General features: G+C 37.6%; 1 protein-coding gene across 3 annotated transcripts; it reads left to right on the forward strand.

Annotated features, from left to right (window-relative positions):
• Positions 1 to 238: 238 nt before the first annotated feature.
• Positions 239 to 11,672, forward strand: LOC114351236 (uncharacterized). 3 transcript variants are annotated; one of them, XM_028302389.1, is made up of 8 exons: positions 239 to 336; positions 967 to 1,159; positions 4,251 to 4,565; positions 4,673 to 4,886; positions 4,920 to 6,562; positions 7,072 to 7,212; positions 8,564 to 8,670; positions 10,445 to 10,463. In XM_028302389.1, exons 2-8 carry the CDS (start codon positions 974 to 976, stop codon positions 10,446 to 10,448), a joined length of 2,610 nt encoding a protein of 869 aa, XP_028158190.1. In that variant the 5' UTR covers positions 239 to 336; positions 967 to 973; the 3' UTR covers positions 10,449 to 10,463. The 3 variants fall into 3 exon arrangements, with proteins under 3 accessions (XP_028158190.1, XP_028158176.1, XP_028158183.1); XM_028302375.1 differs by having other exon boundaries at positions 4,673 to 6,562; positions 10,445 to 11,672; XM_028302382.1 differs by lacking the exon at positions 239 to 336 and adding an exon at positions 569 to 744 and having other exon boundaries at positions 4,673 to 6,562.
• The last annotated feature ends 7,178 nt before the right edge of the window (positions 11,673 to 18,850 follow it).

Here is an 18,850-nt window from a genome sequence, read left to right on the forward strand (position 1 = left end):
CCGAACAACTTTCCACAAAATAAAAAAGATAGAATTTAGTTTATTAATCATTACGTTAAAATTCAATACAATGTAAGTTTTTATTAATTTTCACCATTCATTTTCATTATTTGTATTTGTTACATTTTGGAAAATAGTTGCTATCATTTTATTGGTTCCTATTGGTTCATGTTTTTATCAGGGGATTTCCGGTAAAAAGTATAAACCTCTTTTATGCTCTTTGGTATAAACAGTAGTTAGTTGTCTATGATTGATTGCCCGGCCGGATTGTGATTATTTTTGTGTTCGTCGTTTGCGACTGTGATTTGCGAAATGAAAATTTGAGCGAATTTCAAGGTATGTAAATCGTAAAATAGTTTTGTAATAATTGTGTGAAGATATGTATATTTCTGGCTAGCGGTCACGATAAATTCAAACCCCGTTTTGCGAACTGCGAGATGTACTTTGTTGTATTAAGTATAACTATTGAACATTTGCCTTCAATTTATGCCTACTAAGTACTAGATTAAAAATCAATACTTTCCCTCCGACCACACCTCCGCAGCTCCGACGCCCCAATTTATTGATGATTAATCTATTGGTCTATACCATGTCGCAAGTTGCGTCGCGCATCTCATCATTGAATATTATCACAATTTGCTTTTTTCATTGTTAGATTTCATGTTGAAGCAAAAAAATACGTAAAACTTCTTATCGCCCTTAGATATTGATCTAAGTTATCGCCTTGATTTTAACATCAGTCTCGTAAGTTAATTATAGTTTTGACTTATTTTTTATTTTATTTATTGAAACAAGCTTTTAGTTGGCCGATAGTCGGGCCCTATTCTAATTTGTTCGAAGAATTGGCCAAATTGGTGTAATAATATGTGCACACTTTCATACATGTCGATATCCAACCCAACTAAAAGTTGGACGTCTGCAGCTATACTAAGCCTAATAATTAGCTAATAATTCATTTTTTTTTAGTTTCAATATGTCGTGGTCGAAATTGCACAAGAACTGCATCATTGCGGGCCCACTAGAAGCATTATGCTTGGTCTGCGAGATTCCCATAAAAACACAGTCCGAACTGGATACTCATGTAGAGGTTGACGTTCATCTAAAAGCCTTAAATGCTGCTCCATATATTGAGAAGTATAAACCTCATAACATCAGAAAGGTAACAAAATTTTTCTTCTTAGATTACTTATTCGTATGCTCATTGTTTTAATACTCTTTGGATTCATTTAGTAATTCAGTATCTTGAAAAATCAAGAAACATTAAGGAACAAGAAATAAAAATGTTGTACAATTACTTAAACAGTGTGCATACATATAACTGTGCGATTTGACTCTACCAACTACAGGTGTCTACTCTTACCTCAGACCGTGCCCACGGTAATACTATCTATACAGTATTCCAACTCGGCCATATTTTTAAAATAAATGTCAACAGCCCCGCTATACGTCGCGGTATAACAACATGCGATAGGGCTGCTCACCTACAGTACCCATTCTAATTACATCTGTCTACTTAGAATTTCTATCTAGTTTTGTGATTGTAATTTTTATTTTATTTAGACAAACAAAATACTTTGTGAATGGAATAGGATAAAAATGCGTGTTGTTTTGTGATTAGTAGATTTAATTTAAAAAAATATACTAAAATAATTTTTGAATCTACTAATCATAAGGAGTACTTAATGACCTGTTACTTTAATTTCAGGCGGGCGAAGTCGTGGGCCAAAGCTGGTTTTATACAATACTAGCTTTCCGCCCGCGGCTTCGCCCGCGTGGAATTTTGTCTGTCACAGAAAAACTTTATCGCGCGCGTCCCTGTTTCAAAAACCGGAATAAAAACTATCCTATGTTCTTTCCCGGGACTCAAACTATCTCTATGCCAAATTTCATCAAAATCGGTTGCGAGGTTTAAGCGGGAAAGCGTAACAGACAGACAGACAGACAGACAGACAGAGTTACTTTAGCATTTATAATATTAATAGTTGGGATAATTTTCATTTCATGACTAGTTATTGACAAATTTGACCGTTTAAGACGGTCAGTCAAATTCAATCACCTTAGTCATTTTCAACACTAGGCCATCGACGTTCGTTCGACACATTCGCGACACCCCTAACTTTTGAATCTTGTCCGCGTCCCGAGATTTGAAATTCGAAGGAAAGCTCGCGTTTTATCGGTTTATATGAAGTTACAATACTGTATGATATTATTACCGTGCCGTGCCTGAGATATGAGAGTGGGGAAATTGACATATTACGATGTGACAGAGCACATATCTAATGTCTCGCTGACATTTGACGTGTCACAAAACACCAGGGTTCGAAATTATCAAGATAATTACACTTCATGATAGGGTCATTTCGCCTGTTCGCGTCCATTTAGTGCAGTTGGCAAGTTTGACGGCGATAATAAAAATGCCCCAGCACTCATTTTTATGACAATTTTGTGTAATGTGTTCATTATNCCTTAAATGGCCGAAAAAAAATTTTTTTTAGATATTGAAACGCATACCCCCTATTTCTTTTCGTACTACTCAGACATACTTAAATACAAAATTTCATCTTCCTATGTCAACATTAACCCGTGCCGACCGAGCTCTGAAGATTTTGAAAAATGCTGGTTTTACCCCTTTCATTATGTAGCTAAATCAATTAAAATATTTAAGTTTTATGAAATATTTATAAAAAGAAGATAACATTACAGATCAGACAATATATTTTACTTTTGAGGGTCCCTTTTTTACATTCTGGATACAGATTTCCATGCTCCTGAATATTGGCCTGATTTTTGCTACACTGTGCGTAGCAAAAATAGCTTTTGCTTTTCCTTTGCAGTGATCAAACCATGAAAATCTTGCATAAGCTTTATAGCACTTTCATCTGTATCATTAACTACCCTTAAAGAAAGCACTTTTTTGCCTTTAAATAGGCAACATCTTTATCTCATCTGGAAACGTGTCTCAGGGGGAAATTCTTATCAATTTTCAATCGAGAAAATAAATTTATACTCTTGACAGACACAAAATCACTCAATGGTTTTCCAGCAACAATAAATAAGGCAGTATTATTATCAATTCATTAAAAACAGGATAAAAAATTAGTACTAAGTCCTATTTACCATAAAAATAATCATACCTTCTTCAGATGGAATGTATCTCTTCCAAGAATCATACATACTCTCTCTTTGTACTTTTACTACAATATTGACGGTGTTTGTTCATTACCTTCATTATCAAAGAGTGATAAAACGGCAATTCTTCTGACATGAAGTACCAAAGATGTTGACTAAACTTGCTCAGGGCTGCTTTAGAAATCAATTTGTCAACACTCTCATATTCCTTTTGGAAAGTGGATGTCAAGAGTTCTTTAAGGTTTTCATCAGAGCTGGTAAGCTGGTCGTGATGTCCTTGCGTTTGTATAGCATCTTGCGTAGATAGTAAGAGATGACGATAAACCTCCGAAACACATTTGCTCTATTTTTTATTTAATTTTCTTTGTCTTGCACTTACTACTCTCTTGACTAACTTTTTGTCTGCACCTTAACACTCTGGACGCCTTGGTTTTATTTGTTTTTGTATAAATATTTTATTTGTTTTTAAATCCTCCTCACCGCGGTGCTTATAAATCTTGATTTATTTTTTATTTTTTATTTTTTTTGCAACTCCCTATAAGCATGGTGAAGATCCGCAAGTTTTTTTACACAGTTAGGCTCTGGTAGGATTTATAGCTTTTTCCAAAATATAATACACTCCCGAATGATGAGATTAGAGCTTTCAATAGCATTTAATTAACTACTGCAAAAACTTGACGATTAACGGTAACTTTGTGCCTGTTATTTGATAAATTTACGTCCCCGACAATACTTTTTTTATTGCTTCTTAATTCCACAGCCATCTTCTAAATGTCAAACAATAGGTGTTAATCGCGAGATTAATTGAGAACAAATGACAAACACCGCGAATACGCACCGCTACTGCCGCGCAACATGTTTCGATGCAAGTCGGCACGGGTTATCGTACTCCAAATAAGGTAAAAATTTATTTCCGAGTGCTTTAGAGGCAAACGAATAAAATGAAGACCTATGCGTTATAAATTTAAAACTTTGAAAAATAAGCGACACCCTACTATGTAGTAATGTGTTATGTATGTATTTTCAACTGTTGAAAAGCATGATAGATCATGCATATTACCTACCGTTGTCATCATGAATTATTATTTGCTCAAGTAATTTTGAAACATCCCCACTTGCAGGTCACATTAGGCTACTACTGTGAGTTTTGCAATCTCGTACTTTGTACTCCTGCAAAGGTCAATCTGCACATTACTATACCAGAGCATGAGCAAAACCGTGGCTTCCTTCTGATTAAGCGAGTCAATGATTCAGTGATCGTGTTCGATGACATTTACATAAATCATAGATCCTGGAATGGCTTTGTGGAAGATACTTGTGCTATATGCAATGTTGAATATTATGATGAGTTGAAACATCTTAACCTGCACAGTCATATTTTCAACTTAATCACAAAGAAAATTGAGTTTTTGGGAGATAACATGGTATACCGAAATGTAAGTATTCGTAATGTTTACTATGTATGTCTTAAAATGAGCTAAATTTTATTGTTTCATCGTACTTGCCACTGTAAACTTAATTATGTATTGTAATTGACTTTCAGATTGATGAAAGTTCTTATCAATGTATGGTTTGTAATCTGGTATTGGCGTCCAGTACCTTATCGACTCACATTGAGCAACCAGGTCATATAAAAATGGTGGAGAAATGTCGCGAAGCCGGTCGTGCCATTCTAAACCTTAAAAGTGGTACCGATCATGCCACAACGAACACTGGCAAGGATGCCGCTCGTGCCACGAGCATTGGAAATGACCCTGGTCGTGCCACGACGAGCATTGGAAATGACGCGGGTCGTGCCACGACGAGCATTGGAAATGACGCGGGTCGTGCCACGACGAGCATTGGAAATGACGCGGGTCGTGCCTTCCTGAACATTTTAAATCCGCCGGAAAAAAAGAAAGCTGACGAAAAGAAAAAAACTGACAGTAAGACTAAGAAAAATGAATCGAAGAAATCCACAAACAATACTTATGTGGAAAATGAAGCATTCATATGCGGCGTCCTGGGTGCTAAAAACTATATCGTCTCGCAGGACGATGGGAAGAGCATGTGCCTACTGTGTGATTGGAGCATGGAGACATCTGCGGCCGCCGCGCACGTGGCAGGTCGACACCATATCACTATCCTAAAAATGCACAAAGAAAGGTTGGACAGAATGAGCAAAGATGAAAATTCTGAGCCAGACAGTGGGAATGCTGGTGGTAGCAGTGCAACTGGCAATCAAAAAGTCAAGCCCGAGCCTAAAGATCAGCTTGATAGTGGAAAAGCTAGCGCTGGAAAGGCAGCTGGCGATGAAAAAGGCAAAATTAAGGAAGCATCCCCTAAACTCCATAAGAACGGTCTAAATACTAACAAGAGTGAGACTAAAGATAAGCCAGAAATTGGAAAAACTAGTGATGAAAAGTCAGCTGAAGAAAAAGGCAAAATGAGGGATTCTTCGCCTAAACTCCATGACAATGGCGGTAATATTAACAAGCCTGAGCCTAAAGATAAGCTAGACAGTGGAAATGCTAGTGGCGGAAAGGCAACTGCTGATGAAAAAGACATTGGAGGATTCTTCAAGGATTCTTCGCCCAAACCCCACAACAATGGTCAAAACGTTAACAAGTCTGAGCCTAAAGACATCTGTAGGCGCCTACCAGAGAGTGAAAATGCTTGTGGTGGCAGTAAAACAGGCGACGAAAAAGACAATATCAAGGAAAACATTGGCATCAACATTGACAAGTCCAACTCTGAAGATGAGCCAGATACTCAAAATGCTTCTGCTGTGACTGCTACTAGCAATGATCGAGACGTAATTATTGATTTGTATGAAGAATTCCAAGCCTATGGTATAAGTGTTAACTTTGTGACTAACATAGCAACATGTAAGAAGTGCTCAAAAACAATGGATCTAAAATTCACTGCAATTCGGCAACATATTAAGGAACACTATGATGCGTTGCCAAGGCCCTTGTGTAGGAAGGCACCAGAAGTGGAAGATGACATACAAAGTTTTTTGGATTTAAATAGAATAATAATGATAGAAGGCGGGGAAAGGCATTGCGAGCTGTGCCGAGTCAACCTCCCCATTTCGTTGAAAAGTGTGAAACAACACGTTAATGGAACGCGGCATCTAAACAATTTAGCAATTAGGAGTGGTAATAATCCAGCGGAGCTAGTGCCCCAATTTCACAAGGTGAAATTGAGAGACTACGTCACTTCAATGATGGGTTTGGAGGACAGTATAAGGAAAGATGTCATTCTCAACGAGAAGTTTGACATCACCATGATGAGTTATTTGTTGATGAGCTCTGTGAGCTTGAGATGTTACATTTGTGATGAGGATCTTGAACGGGGGCAAATTGACGCACATAAGGTGTCCACAGAACACATCACACGTGTGGCCGATTCTAAGGTGCTTGTGTCATTGGAAAATGAGTTTGTGCGAGAGGTAACTCAAATTATTTAACTTAAATTATTTATTTATAATATTTATACTAAATACATTGTTTATTAAAAAAATAAAGAGGCAGTCGACTCAAATCTTAACTAATCATGTTATTATTATAATGTATAGTCCGGTCGCCGAGCACGTAGAATTTCGTCCAATGACCCCGAGCATAATTATATATTGCTGTCGCGACTGTGAGTCGGCCGGTCGGTAAGGATGGGTAGCTCGGGGTCATTGGATGAAATTCTACGTGCTCGGCGACCGGACTTTAGTCTATTTAATAATTTGTAATACTTAATTTTTTGTTTGGCCTAATGGTTAAGTGGTAGAGAGATTTGCCATTTGCCACACTGCGTTCTGCGGGCGGATATTGCGGGCTGCGTTCACTTTGACTTGACAGCAGACCGCATCTAGTGTGTCAAATCTTTGATTCTCTTATGTATTTTTGGTGTTTGTATTTTTTTCTCAATAATTAAGTAAATAAATGATGATTATGTCCATAATCGCAGTTGCGTCGCAACTCCTACCACTGCGGGATTTGCAGCTGGGTGTCGATCAACTGGACGGGAATGATGGAGCACCTCAAGTCGCGGACGCACTTAGACCAGAAGTACAACATGAAGTGGCGTCTGGCGCAACATCTCACGCAGGTAAGCTTGGTCCTATGTTACGTTCCCGGTCGGGTCAATTGACAGGGCCGAAACGTGAATTCCACTTAGTAAAAATTTTTTCAAGTCGAAAGTATTCGACCAATGTGTGTTGCCAGTGATAGTATACGGATCTGAGACGTGGTCGCTTACTATGGGCCTCATAAGAAGGCTCAAGGTCACGCAAAAGGCGATGGAGCGGACTATGCTCGGAGTTTCCCTGCGTAATCGAATCAGAAATGAGGAGATCCGCAGGAGAACTAAAGTAACCGACATAGCTCGCAGAATTGCTAAAATCAAGTGGCAGTGGGCGGGGCACATAGCTCGTAGAGACGATGGCCGTTGGGGCAGGAAAGTTCTCGAGTGGCGACCACNCAAACGGCCGACAAGAATATACCTTTGTTTGTCACCTGTCATCCGCTTTGCAATGAAGTCGAACCTTAATTTCGAACTCCTCCTATGTTCTTCTGATTAATTTCGTTGCGGGTCCAATGACATTTTATCTTTCCCCCGGGACAAACTTGACCTTCATTGGTTGGGTTTTTGTGGCGGTCAAGCTGTAAATCCAGGCTACACAGGAGTTGCAGTGGTGGGAACGAGAGGTGGGAATAGTCCCGTAGCGGAATAGAGCAACAAAGAACTTATCATTATTTCAGCTACAGGACGTCCACTGCTGAACTTAGGCCTCCCCAATGATTTCCACAATGGCCGGTTGGTAGCGGCCCGCATCCAGCGCCTTCCCGCTACCTTTATGAGGTCGTCGGTCCACCTTGTGGGTGGACGTCGTACGTCGACAAACAGAACCGTTTTTTGCAACTATTTGACAGTTCACACAAGTGTCATTCAAAATCGGTTTCGTTTGACAGCTCGTGGTTGTTGCTATATTCCGAAGGAATAATAATTTTATGGTTTGGTCCTATGCAGCTATGTTCCATTCCCGGTCGGGTCATTAGAGAAAGAGTTTATAAATTGGGTAATATGCGATTCGCCTATTTAACAGTAACAGGCGTTACTTTGTGGAAATCCATAATAAAGATAAAAATTACTTAGCTTAAGACTTCCGCCGGATAAGTTCGTCACTAAGCTTAAATCTTAAGCTAACTTAAGTAATTTTATCTAATTTAATATCTAACGATTCGCCTTACTGGATGCCTTCGCGGTCAGGTTGAAGTCAACGCAGTTCGCTTCATCTATATGCGGTTGACCAAAGACCTCATAAAGGTAGCAGGATGGCGTTGGATGCTACCAAAAATTTGTATGGCGCGGAATTTTTTGTATGGTTGAAAAGGGGAGAGCGTCTCAAATAAGTTTGGGAACTAATGCTGTATATGGTAACGATGAATGTTTCTCGCAGGTGGCCCGCGTGCAGTGGGAGCGCTCGCCCAACCTCGGGGACTTCATGGGCGTCGCTGACCGCCACCGCAACACGAGACACCGTTTCGAGGACTACTTCACGAATTGGTAAGACACTAATATCCGCCTCTGTGGTCTAGTGGTAAGGCCCCAGTGCGGGCAGATTTTCCTGTTCGGTTCGGTTGGTGGTAGGGCTTGTTCTAAGTCCGCCTGGCTAGCTACCACCATCTTACCTAAGTCTGTCGCCATAACAACAATGTTAACAGCATTGTTGTGTTCCGGCAGTTAGAGGTAAGATAGCCAGTTCCTCCGTGGTTGAGGATTCCGGGTGAAGCTCGCTTCCACCTTCGGCCTGATCGTCACTTACCATCAGGTGAGATACAGGCCAAGAGCTTCCTCGTTGTGGATAATATAAAGAAAAAAAAAGCATCAAGCATCACTTTGCGGAAATCCATAATTAATTAGATATTAAAATAGATAAATTACTCAGCTTAAGGGCCCCCGCCCACGGCGACTTTTTGTAGTGATGCTGTCGCGCTTTTCGTAAACGAGCGACAGCATCGCTACTAACGCGCATTAGTCGCATTACAGAAGCGATGCCAATTGCCAACGCGCTACTAACGCGCGACTGTATCGATGCAAACGCGCGACCGTGTCGGACGACATTGGAGACAGAACGGAGGGAGGGTTACTGAATCGCGTTTGTATCGCGACAGAAGCGCGTTTATGTGGGCGAGTGCACACAGCTAGCGACCGCATTGCGACTCTATCGATGTCGCGCCAGAATCGCTACTGCATCGCTACAAAAAGTCTCCGTGGGCAAGGGGCCTAAGATGTCTTCTTGCATTTACTTACTATAATATGTCGATATTATAGTGAATAATAAATACTATGCTGGCGTCACTAAGCGGGAATTTTAAGCCAAGTAATTATCTCTTTTATATCTAACTAGCTTTCCGCCCGCGGCTTCGCCCGCGTGGAATTTTGCCTGTCACAGAAAAACTTTATCGCGCGCGTCCCTGTTTCAAAAACCGGGATAAAAACTATCCTATGTTCTTTCCCGGGACTCAAACTATCTCTATGCCAAATTTCATCAAAATCGGTTGCGAGGTTTAAGCGGGAAAGCGTAACAGACAGACAGACAGAGTTACTTTCGCATTTATAATATTAGTTGGGATTAGTTGGGATTAGATTAAACAACAACCTTTTTTAACGTCGGGAAATGCTTTGCGCATATACTGGCCGATGGGGACGATCAGTGGGTTAGGAACTTAGGACTCTCCCCGCCTGCTCACTAAAGGCGGGGCCTACCCCCTAAAACACGAGGTGTCCACCGGAGCCCAAATAAACGGAACCGCGAGTTATTGTCCTAGCTTGGACATTCGTCTGCAGCTCCGCCTCAGGTTATATAGGCTCGCTCACGAGGTAACTCTCCGGCTTCGAGGGAATCCTCTAGTTGTTTTTATAGAAGTTTTCTCTTCGTGGCCCTGGTACAACAGGACCCCCGGCCCGCCGTAGCGGGTTACGGTCTGCTCTATGCCGCTGCTCAGTCAGCTCTGCTGACCAGAGGATTACCGCGACCCTCCAAAGAATGGGCCCGGGCAAACGTCCCGCCAGCCCCCGCCTATAGGGGTTTTTAAAGATGTCCCCTGCAACACGGCCCAGGGAAATGTTCCGACAGCCTCTAAAGCCTGGTCCGTGAATTATGTTGCTGTCGCGCTCGCACACTCACTGCGGGAGCCCGTCGCACAGTCGCGACAGCAACATAATTACGCGCGAGCGATAGGGATGGGTAGCTTGGGGTCATTGGACGGTATTCTACGTGCTCACGGACCAGGCTTTAGTACCTTTAATTTCACACACGTTTTCTCTTTTGCCACAGGTAATCCAATGCAGAGAGCCCAAACGCCATGACGACGACTACCTTCGACAGAAGCACACATTTGTAAGCCAAAGCCAATTATTTTATATAATTTTCGCAGCTATAAAACAGCCATAGAATGTGCCATTTTTGAAGGATACAAATCCTACTTTTATTTATTGGTATGTCTATAAATAATTCTTGTTAATTTTGATTTTTGATGATGTTACGATGTCATTTTAACAACATTGCATGGTATGGTGTGGTATGGTTGACACCACCTTATCTACCAAAATTCTATGGTTACTAGACTACATGATTTTTGGTAAATTTTATGAAAACCCTCAGCCTGTATTAATCACCTTTTTAATCATACAGGGTGTGAGGGAACTATATTATAACATTTTCCAAAAACCGTTCGCCATGTTTTGACGCAGGCTCAAATGTAACTTTCTTAAAGAACTGATTCTAAAGCGAATTTGTATTAGTTCTTTCGATAAATTCCTTTGACTCACTGTGAACAGATTTTTTGAGATTCCTCCGATTGTCTGTCGATGATCAAGTTTTCCATTTCAAATTAACTAATGAGTCCAGTTAAATACTCTCGTAAAACATTACTCTCCTTTTGACACAGTAGTCGGGTAAAACTTTTTAAGACAACAGTTTTTGCAGGCCTAATAAAGCATTAACGTCTTAGTAAAGAACTATCATATTCAATTTTAAAATAATTAAATTACAGTTTTGGTGATTTTTATGAAAAAAGTTATTTTGATCATCGACAGAAATTAGAGGTGTATTCTTCTTAGATATAAGGATATAATAATTACTATGCATTTATCTTTAATATTAAGGTTTTAAACGTTAGTAGGGATTGTTTCATCCACGAAGATGCGCCTCACCATTCTTCCGCTAATGTTTGAGTGTTGTCGGTACACGCTAAATTGAGTGCACACGCACACTACAATAATGACGCTCGAATTGCTCGGATCAAAAATTCCCCGCACCCCGCGCTTCCCTCGACCAAAGATTGGTGAGGCGCGTCTTCGTGGATAAAACGATCTATAGATATTAAACGTATATTCGTATTTTTGATGTTTAATATTAAGTGATACCATAATATACAGGGTGTAAAAAACAGGTTGATGAATGCTACGACTTTAAACAGCAGTGGGAATATGTAGGTAAGAAACGTTATTCTGAACCTTAAGCTGTTGTCTTGCCATAAGGTCATAAACAACGAATAATAATTGTCACTATGATACAATTATTTAAAAAAAACTGTTTCGAGACATTTTAGTTTTCAGACTTGTCGTTTACACCCTGTATAAATTAATCTTAATTATAAGGATTCAAAATTGACTGGATTGACCTAAATCAATGACCAATTAAAATAGTGTACTCTTTATTTAGTTAAGTATAATATGAGCTATAAATTGATTATAATAAAAAAAATATAAGTTTATTTTTTACAGGAGACTGTCGCACACTGATTTGCACGTTATCCGCTAATCGTAAGATTGGTAAATGATTTGTACACTTCGTGCCCTATACAGGGTTGAAAATAATGGAAAAAAAAAATTTACATTTTCATTTTCACGAATTATTATTTTAATTTCCAAGATTTCCTGGATAGATCTCGTTCGTAATGGCTGTGGTTAATTTGTGTTTTTTTTAACTAGTGATTTAGATAACGTAATAATTTAACTACATTCTTTAGTTTTAAGAGTTATTTTGTTAGCCTTAGGTTTTGAAAAGTTAGGCTATTGAAAAAATGCTATTTTGCAACTTTTATTTGGTCATTGAGCTAGGTCTGGGAACGTGTAAGACTGTTGAGTATTTTTCGGAAAATTTTTGACATTAGAAAAATGACTGGAAAAGCGAGCTGGTAATATTTGTAATCTTGGCCTTAGGCCTTTTTTAACTAGATGTTAGAAGTATAATCGTCATTGTAGCCACGATAGCCGAACGGTGAAGGGGTCGGACTGGCCGACTCGTGATCCGAGGAACGCGAGTTCGATCTCCGCCGCTCGACTATTGTGGTGAGCCACACTCGTAACACAAGCATATTTAGCTTGGTACGAGGGGCTAACGGGACTATTAGTAATTTGTACAATGCAAATTACTAATATTCATTTTAAAAAAATCGTAGTTTTGGATGTTTAATATTTAATTGTTAATGTAATAATCACTAGTTACTTACTTTTTCTACACAATATTGTAACCGTTTAAAATCATCTCAACAAAGATATAAAAGGATGATGGGCACTTTTCTATGGAATCTGGGCGTAAAACCAACAGAAATGTAACTACTATTATTTGTTAGGACTTAATATCAGAAATATATTTTCATATAAATAACTACCAAAAACTCCCGGGTTTGCTTGGAAATTGACATAATGTGTAATAGTAATAGGTGCATTATTGCGCAAACAAAAAATATTATTAATTAATATACTTATCTACTTATATTTTAAATATTTAAGTCATTTATCCATTATTATGTCCAACAGTTCAGGAGTGGGGCCAACAAATGGTTATTTCAACCATGTTTTACATTATAAGCGTAGGACCATACCTAGGTACCATTTAGAGAAATGACATGAACACAGTCATGTTTCAATGGGATTTCTACCAGTTAAGCTGTAGTATTGTCGCATAATCGATCATGGATCGATTATTAATCGATATTGCCAAATAACGATTTATCGATTAACAATTCGATTAATCGATTTTTTTGATTACCATCATTACTATCATTTGATTGTTAATTCAATTCCTTATATTCAGCAATATAATCGATTATTGCAATCGAATAATCGATTATGATTTGTTCGGTATGCATACTTACTAAATCGATAGAATCGATAGTAAGATATGATACAATACTCTCAATATGATAGATAAAAGCAATCTAATTGACCTTATACTATTTTTATTACCCTAATGTGATGTGAAATACTATGGAAACTTTGCATATTCAACGACCTCTATCTCCGTATCCCCGCGTATTTCAGGATTGTTGTCATACTATGAAATGAAGTACTAGTATTAAGCTTTAATTTAGTATACTTTTTGTTTCTGTTGGTTTAACGCCCAATATGCCCATCATCCTTTATACCAGGATTCAGTTATGCTGCGTACACATAAAAATTGATGTCTATTGTTTTGTGTTGCTGAATAAAATATTTCATTTTCATTTTTACAGTAGCTACAGACACATACCTTCTCTTTGAGTCATGCCGACTGTATGTATACCCGAGTCTTAATTCTATGTGTTAGGGTTAAGGTACATTACTCAGTATTTACTTGGCCTTAGGCCATTAAATCGTATATTTGATGTTTAGTATTTAAGTGATCTACATTTATTGTTTAGGACTTCCTATTAGTCTGTTTTATCAGGCCTGTTCATCTCCGCGAGTTTACATCGAAAACAAAACACGCACGATGGCCCACCTACAGGATACTATTCGACAAGGCCTCACATAGGAGCGAACATTGACTTACGCATGCGTATTCTTGTGTATGATGGAAGAAAATAAAGAAAATGGTGTACTAAATACTGTGCAGTAGAGATGGGTTATACTAGGTAAATTTGATACTAGGTGCACCTATTCCAAGTATTTATAAATACGTGATCCAAATACCTGTTCCACTTAGTACGTAGTAATTTACCATACTTGACGCGACTAGTGCGGAGTGCGGACTAATCCACGTATTATGACTTTAAAATACAATTTTCTTTGAAAAGATACAACCGTAGTATTAATAATGCTATTTGAAATTGAATAACTTGTAGAATAGAATGTTTCTTCTAATTAATTATTATTATTATTATAAAAAATAAACACTTCAAAAATCGGACGTGTGACGGACGGCTCATGTCAAACTGAGAGTGTTCCATTTCAACATTTTTTCACATCGCTCACAAAACGCTTACAGATTAAAGAAATATCACAGATATCGCTAAATTTATCAACGTTGATGTCAAAAATAGCAAATCTCCATACATGTAAAGGAACACGCCCAAATTGACAAAGAAACACAGACAAAAAATCTTGGTGACAAAACTCCCCATGGGTCATCTACTACCAAAAATTTCTGGGAACTTTTGTCACCACCGGTATTTTAGCGGGTAACTTCTCAGAAACAGGAGTTAAATTCTATCTAATCAACACTCGAAAACTATTCCAATTTAATCTAATTATCAAATTACTATTTCAATACAAATTATGCAATTATCACGGACGCGTGACAACAAACCAAAACAAACCTGTCGGAAGAATAAAAACTGGTTTTTTACCGGCTAGTCAACAAGGAGTGAGCTGGATGAGAGAGAACAAAAATTAAAATATTCAAAACCTTACCTGTGTACAAATAGAGTTTAAATTACGTAATACATCAAACACCTATTCCTATCTCACACCTGCCTGCGCTCAAATTTGTTTGTCAGACAGAGACGGAGTGAATCTCTACGTTCGCACATAAGCTTAGCGATAAATACGCGGTGCACGTAATACACGACTACGGATTATGCAATAATAACCTCTATTACTTTGATGGTAGGGTCGGAAATCGTGTAATTTAAAAAATACTTAGCGAGAAATACGCGGTGCGTGTAATACACGACTACGTATTATGCAATAATAACCTCTATTACTTTGATGGTAGGGTCGGAAATCGTGTAATTTAAAAAATACTAAGTGGATCAAGTATTTTAAAAATTGGAATAGGTGCCACTTAGTACTGTAAAATACCTAGTGTGTGGACCTGTTCTAGTAAATACGTCTCATCTCTACTGTGCAGTATTTAAATGCCTAAATAATAATAAAAACACAGAATGTACTTTTTTTAAGTTGCCTCAAGACACTGAGAGGTAAATAAGTAGTTAATATTATTCATGATTTCATGCTAAATCATGTATTTCCTCCGCCATTTTCCGCAGTTTGGCACCTCACGTCACATCATTTTACCGAACTCAGCCCTATAGCTTCGGCGCAGTGCCGATCACTGACGTTTGTCAACAAAATGGTGCTTGACTCTTGAGGCAGGCTATATTGCACCATATTGTTAATGACATTGAGCATACATTTTTTTAAATACCTCCGCGAAGTAAAACTTCTGTACGTAGAACTTATTATTATTCTTTGGTTTTATTGCGTGTGAAATTAAGCTTAACGGAGTCAAATATAACATTAAAAATATCAATCGAATTGAGAACCTCCTCCTTTTGAAGTCGGTTATGAAATGGTCAGATTTAAAGAAAAGTTTAGACCTTGAAGAGCGAGAGAAAAGATATATTTCCAAGCAGTGTATATTTCACTTGTTTGTTGCATCCATTCACCCTGTATTTATGAAATATGTTATTCAATTGTTTATGATACTCGTTTGATTTGTTTAAATTTTAAAGCGATTGTTTTTTGTTCATAATTCAAGTGGCCATATCTGTTGAATTTATTACGTTTGCATTCTATTAATTGTTATTCTCAATATGTGAACTTTTTTAAATTAATAAAGTAGTGAACACAATATTCTTAATGGTTTTATTTAACCAATCCAAATAATGTGAATTATGAATTAAATCTTAAGATAAATTAACGCTTGGCTAGTCTAGGTCCTTTGTAAATAGACTAATTTAAGTTGTTTCCACATCAGCCAGATAGTATTGACAGTTCCAACTCCTTGCCAGACAGTTTTTTTAGGATAGCTGTCAAAGCTACGATGACCCAAACTTCATGATTCACCAGCATTCTATCCTATATTGGGAGCATACGCTGACAAACTTTCAGCTTTTATAAAATGACGTAGGTCTGGCGTTCACTTAGTCTATAAAGTAAATGTGACTTGGGACAATAGGTTTCAGTTGTCTGTCCTGCCCCTTATGCCAGTTAAGTGGTAGCTTACTTGGCAGATAAGTTCCCTTTACTAGTATTATATTATCTGTGCTTTTAATAAGCTGCTATCTGAGATAGGAACCGGGAAACCATGAAGCTACAGATCGGGAAACTGGCCGTAACATTCGCGCCAGCAAAGTTTTAGGTTCCTACTTGTTGCGCATTCGAGTTACCGCCCCGCCAGACAGATGGCGCTAGCTACTACCGTTTGTCTGCGTTCGATAGCCCCTTGATAAACTGCGATTCGCGGCAATCTCCTACGAGTTTACGTCTGTAAATACGCATTGATACCTTGTCGTTCGACGCCGGAACACGTTATGCTGTACGCCAAGTTTTCCTTTGCTTACGCGAGTGATGAGAAGTGTTGAATTTTGAATTCAAAATTGGAAGTTATTGTGTGTGGAACAAAATTTAAATTAACTTTTTTTAGTGCAGTGGCACAGACATTATTTTCGGCCAGCAGTTTTTAGTTGGTTAACAAGAAGCGATTGTTTATAAACATTAGTTTTCCAAAGCTACTGAGCTGACTGATTCGATTAGCAAGGTAAGTAAGGAGAATTATCGTGTACCAAACACTTTTGTTCCATCAGTTTTAGTACTACTGCTGCTGCTTTTAAAATAATAAGAAGCTTCACAATATTTCCATTCCAAACTTTACCTTTGAAAATTTAAAAAAATATGTTAAGAAGTATCATTGCTTCGTTTTAAAAAAAAATATTTAAATAGTCCTTTTTTATAATTATGTAAATATTTTAAGTAAGTTATGATCATAATAAAAACTAAGTAGTCATCAAACCATTTAAAAATTTTACGGGTTCGATTCCCATTCAGTCACGCTAGAGTCAGCCACATTATTTGCATAAAATTCAAAATACTGTACCTGTAGATACCTACCTAAATATTTTATTAAGTACTTAATAAATATGTTTTTTACGCTGTTTAGTTTAACTGTAGGTATGTTTCACCTGCATAATGAGGTCAAGGCGAAAATATTTTTTGTTAGCAAGTGAAACGTTTTAATTTTATTTAATAAGTAAACCAATCGTGCGTAAATATAAATACTTAGATAAAAGGAAATATAAGAAAAAAAAGTTAAACCACCAGCTTATAGCGCTCTACTATAATTTTTAGCATAATCAAACTGGATATTTTAAGTCGTTCAAACTTTGAAGTAGATATTTCAGTTTAATTATTTCGTAAATACAAACACTGGGTAAAATTAAGTAAGTAAATAAATAAACATTTTATAAAAAAGAAACATCTGCTAACTATGGCTATTTTAAGTATCTTTATTGGCAAATTACATATTTTAGTAAAGTGAAATAATGTAGAGAAAACTGTTACATTTGAGACGTGTTGTCTCTACAATAAAGTAAACATACCCATAGAACTTTACCTTTGAAGGCTTTTGCAAAACTGTAGTCTTAATATTAAGTAAGACATTTAATACTATATTTTCTTATCATTTAATAACATCTTTACACATAAGTATATTATTATACACTTTTATAGTTATAATACGCATAACAGAGACTTTGTTATTATTGTGATTAAATGCGAGAAACGCGACAAATTGAACAACACAAGCTTACTTACCTTGTGTAAGGTCGTGAAGTTCTTACTACTTATGTAAGTACATTTACGTTAGTATAGATAGGTTAATATAATGTATACTCTACTACATGGTCATGGTTGTGGGCACACTTTTATGGCCATCCGTAGATTGTTGACATCTGTCACCCGCTTGGAACTGGGGAAGTGCGTTCATAGTTTGGAATTAATATTATTTTCTTCTTACGTTATACGGGTCCAATGTCAGTTGAAACTTGAACTTTAGTGGTACTATTAAATGAGCAAAAACGCCGGTGGGGGCATAAAACAAGTTCCTACGTCACGAGCTAGTTGTCATTGATTGCCGGCATCATAAAACACGTTTTTAAATTAATTACTACGCCAATGACGTAGTGGACAAGACACGTGAGCAATATTCACGAGAGAAGGATAAGTAATTAAACTTGTCTTACTTACTTACTTACTCTACAAGTAGGTACCTACCTACAGTCGCCATCACATCAGTCTAAGGTCATTTTTTTAAAGATTACTATTAATGTCTATTGCACAAATTACTATTAACTCCGTTTTAACTCCAGCAGACAGGATTCGAACTACTTACCGACCCATTGTCGAAGAATCTGACACTGACAACGGTATCAGCTTTAAAGCTGAGATCGTAATAAGAATCAACAAATTGTGGCTTCACAAGTCTCATAATTTATCTGGCAGATAGATATACAGGTAATCCGCAACCTTTACCTATATTTTGTTAGATAGTGATAGAGTTATATTCACCTAAGACCTAAGATAAGTTTTCAAGAATCGGTAAAACTGACCCCTAAGATTCTCGCTCCAAAAAAGTCAACAATCAAGGTTTAGTTTGTTTGTATTCTAACAGTGGTCATACACATACAATATGATTTCTGATATGGCGCAGTCCGAAGGTTGCGCGTTGTCACGAATGTAAGATTGTGTAGCATTA

Source organism: Ostrinia furnacalis, unplaced genomic scaffold (genome assembly GCF_004193835.3).
Source record: "Ostrinia furnacalis isolate ACB-3 unplaced genomic scaffold, ASM419383v2 OfSCF0078, whole genome shotgun sequence".
In the NCBI taxonomy this organism is placed as follows: domain Eukaryota; kingdom Metazoa; phylum Arthropoda; class Insecta; order Lepidoptera; family Crambidae; genus Ostrinia; species Ostrinia furnacalis.